General features: G+C 37.9%; 1 protein-coding gene across 1 annotated transcript in view; it reads left to right on the plus strand.

Moving 5' to 3' along the window:
- Positions 1-6,666, plus strand: part of LOC137642346 (uncharacterized) — a 17,069-nt gene extending 10,403 nt beyond the window's left edge. Inside the window, exons 5-10 of the mRNA XM_068374840.1 lie at positions 1,304-2,263; positions 2,501-2,990; positions 3,452-3,615; positions 4,079-4,186; positions 6,000-6,116; positions 6,268-6,666. Coding sequence (XP_068230941.1) covers positions 1,304-2,263; positions 2,501-2,990; positions 3,452-3,615; positions 4,079-4,186; positions 6,000-6,116; positions 6,268-6,666 — 2,238 coding nt within the window. The remainder of the gene's footprint in view (positions 1-1,303; positions 2,264-2,500; positions 2,991-3,451; positions 3,616-4,078; positions 4,187-5,999; positions 6,117-6,267) is intronic.
- The last annotated feature ends 834 nt before the right edge of the window (positions 6,667-7,500 follow it).

A 7,500-nucleotide genomic window follows, 5' to 3' on the forward strand; every position in this document is an offset into this window, starting at 1 on the left:
TTGTTTCCACTCAAATAATTTTATACTGTTGTTTCCACTGAAACAATTTTATACTGTTGTTTCCACTGAAACAATTTTATACAGTTCTTTCCACTGAAATAATTCTATAAAGTTCTTTCCACTGAAACAATTCTATACAGTTATTTCCACTGAAATAATTCTATAAAGTTCTTTCCACTGAAATAGTTTTATACAGTTCTTGAACTATTTTCCAAACTGAATAACATTAAACGTCCCTGTATTATGACAAGCACAAACCTATACAATGACCCAGATGTAAGCTTACCACGTATATCAAAGTAATAATAAAAGGTAATTATACAATTGGTTGTTAGTTTTATCAAGTGGAGTCAGGCAACCAAGAGCATGGCACTGTTCTGGAACGTGTTTTCCCAGTTCATGAAACCGAAATTAAAAGAAGGAAAAGCACGGGATGGAGAGCATTTGATAAACAAAATTAGATCATGGAAGATAATATGCCATTTTCTCTAAAAAGAAAAGTATTTAATCAGAAGTGCCTAGCCACCCAAAATCTAAAGCTAAATAGTTTCTCCAATGCATTAAAAAGAAATTTTGCACTCAGACGACAATCATTCACGAATAATGTGATTCCTGAACATGGCATATACGTACTATAGTCAATTTCTTTTAATGAGGCGCATTTGCAACAAAAACCTCGCAGAGGTGCCCTTTCAGCTTGGAAAAGTTTCCTGATCGCTGATTGGTTAAAATTATCTTGTCCAACCAATCAGCGATCAGGAAACTTTTCCGAGCTAAAAGGGCACCGCTGCAAATCGGTGCAAATCTGCCTCGCTATAAAAAATTGACTATAGCTACTATATGTAAGAATGAGAGTTTAGAACAAAACATCTCAAAACTCTTGCAATTACCAACTGATAAGGCAAAACATTTCGTTAATCTCGACGCGAATGACCTCAGACAGATTCATACAATTCTTTAGGGGGCTATGACCGTGAGTCTAAGAGCCCCGTCCGGAGCGAAAGCTCTCGGCAATCTAAACCAAACCAACAATTCTACCTGTCTCTTGTTCTCTAGGACTGCTTATTTCAGCTAATTCCCCATTTTCTCTATATTTCTTATTGGCATAGGATTTGGCTCTGCCATTCCTCTTGAACCTCGAGCCTTCGCATTGTAATCCTTAGAGGCTGTAATAGAAGAATATGACTTAGCTAATGTGCGATCATTTCCAAACTATATTTACATATTTTATGACAATCACTAATTAATACCACCTTCAAACCTTTTACATTGTAATTCACGTGTTTCCCATTTATTTCAACAGTATGAAGAAGGAGACATGCCAGCAATAGGCACAGAAATGCTCCACATAGACAAGAAAGGTCGATTCGTTGTAGGCCAAGAGCTGGACAGTGTAGAGGGAGGCTTCAACTTTCGCCAGTCCACTTGCGGTGATATTGCTCAATTACAGCTATTCACCAAAGCCTTTGACAAGTCCTATCTTACAGCATACGCTAAGTGTAATGCTCCAAAAACAGAACTGAAACCATTATTTTCCTTTAGCAAAGACGCGACTGATTTCCAAGTACGTGGATCTTCAGTTATATCAGAGGTTGATCTACAGGAACTGTGCAAAGAAAAACGACAACTCTTTATGCTCCCAGAGAAAAGAATATTCCGTATTGCTCGTGATGCCTGTTGGAGAATGAAAGGTCTTTTAGCAGTGCCACAAAATGAGTTGGAGAACAAGGAAATATTTGATGACATAATAAGATTCAACGATGAGTGTGTCGATGCGTATGGAGCGATCTACTGGATAGGAGGAAAAGGAGATGTTGAGACAGGCAAGTGGCTCCGTCTTGACAATAAGGCTGAGCTCTCATGGACAAACTTTGATTCTGGATATGGTAAAGTTCTTGATTTTAAAAACTGCATAAGTGTTGGAGGGAAAGATTTTCCTTATTTATGGTATGGAACAAACTGTGAATTCTATACTTGTCCACTCTGTAATTTTTCTGATGCTGCATATTTCAAAGTTAGAGGACTTTGTAAAGATACGCTCATTGACCATTCCCTGTCATTGTACAACTACAAAAATCATAAACCACAATTTGTTGGTCCATTTTATACAAACATATACTGGGACAATGAAACACTGACATGGACTATAGGGAATCGTGCTGAGGAAAATCTCTGGGGTGCCATGATAATGACAGCACACGATGATTATCCAATTGGAGTAAAGACGTGGAACATCACTGGAGATAAATGTACCTCTAACATTGTAAGTACTTTTGGATAAGTGTTGGTTGTTTATGGCCTTTTATGGCTGATCAAAATCACATTCTTCAGCTATGTATACTTGGTAGCAGACTTTCTGCCATTGACCACCATTGACAATACATCTTCAGAAATGTAAAAAAACACTTCTTTGCAGATGATTTCTTTCCTATCCTGCTACTCTCATGAGAATTGGCAGACATAATATATTCCATGAGTATGACATGAAATTTCATTTCAGGTGAAGGTGCTAATCACAGCATGTAGCTCAACGGAGTACACATGTGATGATGGTATGTGCATTAAGAAGAACCAGCGTTGTGACATGACCACAGACTGCCCTGACAAGAGTGACGAAGCCAACTGCAACATCATTCAGACTCCTTTCGGCTACTCCACTCAGCTGCCTCCACCTAAGCCCAAAGGCTCACCACTTTCCATAAAGTTTTTCATGGGCATCATTTCAGTTAGGGAAATCAATATATTGGGCTTCAAGATGGTCCTTGACGTCATCCTAAAACTTCGATGGAGGGACGGAAGATTGCTAATGAAAAATCTCCAGGAAAGTGTAGTAGCAAATAAGGTTCAGGATCCAGAAAACGTGTGGCAACCAACAATGCAGATCGAAGATGGCTCAACCAGTCTTGCTGACATAATGCCCAGGTCTAAAGCCTTGATGGTTGAAAGGCAGAGCACTCCAATACCAGACGATGAGTCACGAGTTCATGAAGGTAATGGCTTTGTCTATTTAGGGCTTTTACACCTTAGTATAGCATAAAATATTTTACTAGAAATTAATAATGGTTTTGAAATTACTAAATGAAATGGAAGCAGTTTGCTAGCAAGGGAGAAAATGGAACCTTAATTGTACTACCGGAATATTTCCGAAGAGCCAGACATTTTTTTCATTAAAGAATTCCTTACTATCATTAGGGAGCATTTCTAAAGCTAAACTATTGTCTCTGAGAATTCTAATAGAAATGCAAGAAATAGTCAGTAGTTTTTTCCTTTCAGGACTTTTGATTTTCTATTATATTTCAATTATAACACAGATCAAAAAGTTGTTTTTCGTGGATAGCGTCCTACCAAGGGCATTCGTAATCTTCCCAATGAATATCGATCAAAGGCAGATATGATCCTTACACAAGATTCTTGTAATAAACATGTCTTCAGATTCTTTCAACCCTTCCAGACGACCTCTACCAGGGGTCAGAAAACATGCTTTACCAGTACGAAGTCAGCACCATAGGCTTCACCTGTCAGTTCCAGCTGCAGAGGTATCCGTTTGACAAGCAGTTGTGTTCCCTCACCTTTAGGCTTATTGATGTGTCCTCTGACTTTGTTGTTTTGACGCAGGTGGGTGAGACTAAGTACAATTATGTTTTTGCATCCTTGTGATACAAATCTCAATGCTATTTCAATAGTAACCTAGATAGTGCACCCCTTGTGGAGAAATGGACCCTTACATCTCTGTAAATATTCATATAGAATTTTGTGACTAAATTTGCATTGTGTTTTTCAGTAAATATCTTGATGAATGACTATTTAGTAGCAGAACAAGTTCTCAGAGGAAACACACCCATGTGTTCTTAAAAACACATGGGTGAATGACCATACTCATGTTTAAGAAATCTAAGACGAAAGACTAAGGTTTGAAATAACGTCAATTGTGTAAGACAAAAAAAAAAGTCAACTGCATTAAAGCAAAAACTTTTACAAACCGATAAAATAACTAAGGAAACCAATTTCTGATCCCGATTCAGAGCTATCATCATAAAAGAACTTCAATTTACATCATGTTAACAACATTCTCTTGCAGGACAATATTGGTGTTGAGTTTCTGGGACAGAAGAGACTCCTGGAATATGAGGTTACTATGGTCAACATGACCTTCATTAACAATTCAAAGGACAACGTGGGTCAAAAGGTACATAAATTAATGTAATTCCAACACAAAGTTTTGTATTCTTCTTATCTTCCATGTATTATTTTTTCATCCTTTTTTTCTTACCAGTTGATCTAGTTCTCTTGCTTGAGGCACACTATTCTATCTTATTCCTCTTTCTCTTGTCTTTATTTAGTGTTTATAGTTTGTTTGTGAAAGATATGTTTTAATTTTGTTAGTTTGTAAAATATCTTATTTTAATTGTTTATTACTTCTCTTGTAGTTTGTTTATTTCTTTATTTCCTATCCTCGCCGGGCTATTTTTCCCTGTTGGAGCCCTTGGGCTTATAGTATCCTGCTTTTCCAACTAGAAATCGGGGGCCCTGAATTAGCAAGCATGTCTGATTTCTCAGCGAGTCTTAGGTGGTGTGGTTGAGAGACCAAAGCTTCGTCTTTATCCAAGAGGACTCTGTCACCCAATTTACTTTTGGTTTTGGACTAGTGGGCAATAAGTCACGAGTCATCCAACGACCTTAAAACAAAACCTGCATGCTCTGTCACTCAAATCTTGACTTAAACACCCCCCCCCCCAAAAAAAAAAAAGAAACAAAATCAGATAGAACAAAGGTTAGAGAAGAAAATGTCAAATACTGGAGGTTAAGAAAGAGATAAGACAGTAAACCTTTAGACTTTATGGACAATGTTGAGTCCAAGAAAAGACTTTCCCACAAACATCTTTTCTAGGCCATTTTTCCAGACAAACTGGGCATCATAGCCAATATCAGTATTAAAACTAGAGTTGGGTAACAATCGGTATCCAATCGATGCCCCGAATACAGGCTACTTGAAGTAAAGTTTCCAGGAAAAGCTTTTGTGTACAACAACCTCAAATGAGCATTCTTGCAAAATACAAGAGAAGCCAATAAACAAATTGCTGTTTTATCTCGCTTCATTTTAATGGCTTGGAAGGGATGCTGGCAAATACATGAAATAATTTCTCCCAGTTCAAACAAGGAATGGGTGAACTTATGAGTTCATGGTCCAGCCCCGGGGTTCACGGGGGGCTACTCAACGCTGATGTGTAACAGGTAACAACCCTGGCAATTGTACTTCAAAGTTAAAAAATAAGAGGTTGGACAGCAACATGGAAATTGAAGTAGTATCTAAGGTAGAATAGAAGGCTAAAACATGAGTGAAATTGACTGAGAGGCGACAAGGACTACTAGATAATGCTTACAGTAAACCGCAGGAGGTTTACTTTCGGCACTATCCCCCTAGTATTCTAGCTCCTGTAAATCATATAGTTTCTGAGCTGGATTATAATAACAACTAACTTCTCAAACTGCAAATAGTGTCGATGATCTAAATATTTATCAAATAACAGATAGTACTGAGCATTATACAATTTCTCTCACTGACAGAATGTTGCCAACCTGATAATCCTGAATATCATCCTGACCAAAGAAAGTTGCAGGATGAATTGCACTTGAGATATGAATTTGGCCTATTGCTGGGGTAGGGAAAGCTACTGAGCAAAAATACTGCAATTGCATCTTGAAGTTTAATCGAAGATGTTTGACTCAAGATGGCATAAAGAAAGCGAGGACGTGGGTACAGTAGAAGGAAAAATTGGGGCTGGAGAAACACTGCAAAAACAATAAAGTAATACCTATAGTGCACAATGTGAGGTGCACTGTTGGTGGCTCTTTAGGGGAATTGAAGACATTATTAAGAAGCATATAGATTCTCAAACTAGAGAAAGGAGTCAGTTATTAGTGATGATAGGACTCCACCCTGAACATTCCCCGAGGGGAAGCTATATCTGCAGACATTAATTCCTTCCCTTGTCTTCCAGATGGCCTTGGAACTGAGAAATCTCTATGGGTACTACATCAGCAACACCTACATTCCCACAACTCTCTTGGTCATCATCTGTTATCTTACTCTCTTCTTTGACCTCAACGATTTCACAGTAGGTTGTAAAAGTCAAATTCATTCATGCCAATTGATAAATTAATAAATCATAAATATATATATATATATATATATATATATATATATATATATATATATATATATACAGTGAGGGAGTAGTATACGTGAATTTCTTGTTATGGTGGCAGGACCGCGTGATGGTGTCCCTAACTTCCCTGCTGGTGTTATCTTCCCTCTTCACCCAGACGAGCCAGAGCATCCCGAAGACGGCCTACCTCAAACTCATAGACTTGTGGTTCGTCGTCATCATCATCTTTGTGTTCGTGATCGTCCTCGTCTTGGTGATCATCGAAAGCTTGCGCCTCAAGGAACAGAAGAACCTCAAAGAGTCTGACCCACCAAAGAGCAAGATTTTCATCCATGTCAAACCGGAAGGGATCATTCCGGAAAGTGTCGCTGAGCCGTCAAGTAACTGGGGTTGTAATGTGAATCCTTACGCTATCAACATTGCCACTCAGATTTTGATCCCAATTCTCATGGGCATTTTTATTGTCGTATATGCAAGTGTTTGTTATTCAGGGTTGTAGTGGGGAATGTTCGTTAATGATGACAAAAATTATTTGAATGTTCTCAGTATCTATGATCCTCATGTTGCTTTAAAATGTCCAAACACACACACACACACACGCTCTCTCTCTCTCTCTCTCTCTCTCTCTCTCTCTCTCTCTCTCTCTCTCTCTCACACTGAAAATAAGAAGACTGGTCAAAAAGCGGAGTTTTTATGGTCCCATGCCTTTTAAATCCAGAGTGGAAATTTAATTAAGATATATTGGAGAAGCTTTAAATAATGACAGAATCTAAAAATGATCTCTCTTTCTATATATATACATACATATGATAATTTTACCATTAAGGGGTCGGTTGCTTGATGCGCCCTCTCTAATGCCTTCTATCAAAGGCATCCTCTTCCACCAAACCTCTTCTATCCATATCATCCTTCATCTTTAATCCTTCATGACAAAACAGTAAATACTACTAAAATATGAAAATGATTCCATGACCATAGCAGAATAAAAAGCTATACACGACCTGATTGAACTTTAAAGATTTCCCTTTACAAACTCTAATGATCTATCAAAAACGTTTAACTTTCTAAATCCATCGACAAATAATGGGATGAATCAAAGATGTGACCGAGCCGTGATTGACAAGCGTCTAGATTCTGCTACAGATTACACACAAAAATCTCACAGCACGTCAATCAAGCAAATGCTCTCCCATCAACAAAATCTACAAAGAATGATTAAGAATTTCGCTCTGTCAATCAGCATATCCGGAACTACGATTATGTTTGCTCAATTGTAAAGAAGTGAAATCTCTAGGGCTTGAAAGAAAGAAGCAGAGGATAGATATATGTGACA

The sequence above is a fragment of the Palaemon carinicauda genome, chromosome 6 (genome assembly GCF_036898095.1).
Source record: "Palaemon carinicauda isolate YSFRI2023 chromosome 6, ASM3689809v2, whole genome shotgun sequence".
NCBI classification, from domain to species: Eukaryota; Metazoa; Arthropoda; class Malacostraca; order Decapoda; family Palaemonidae; genus Palaemon; species Palaemon carinicauda.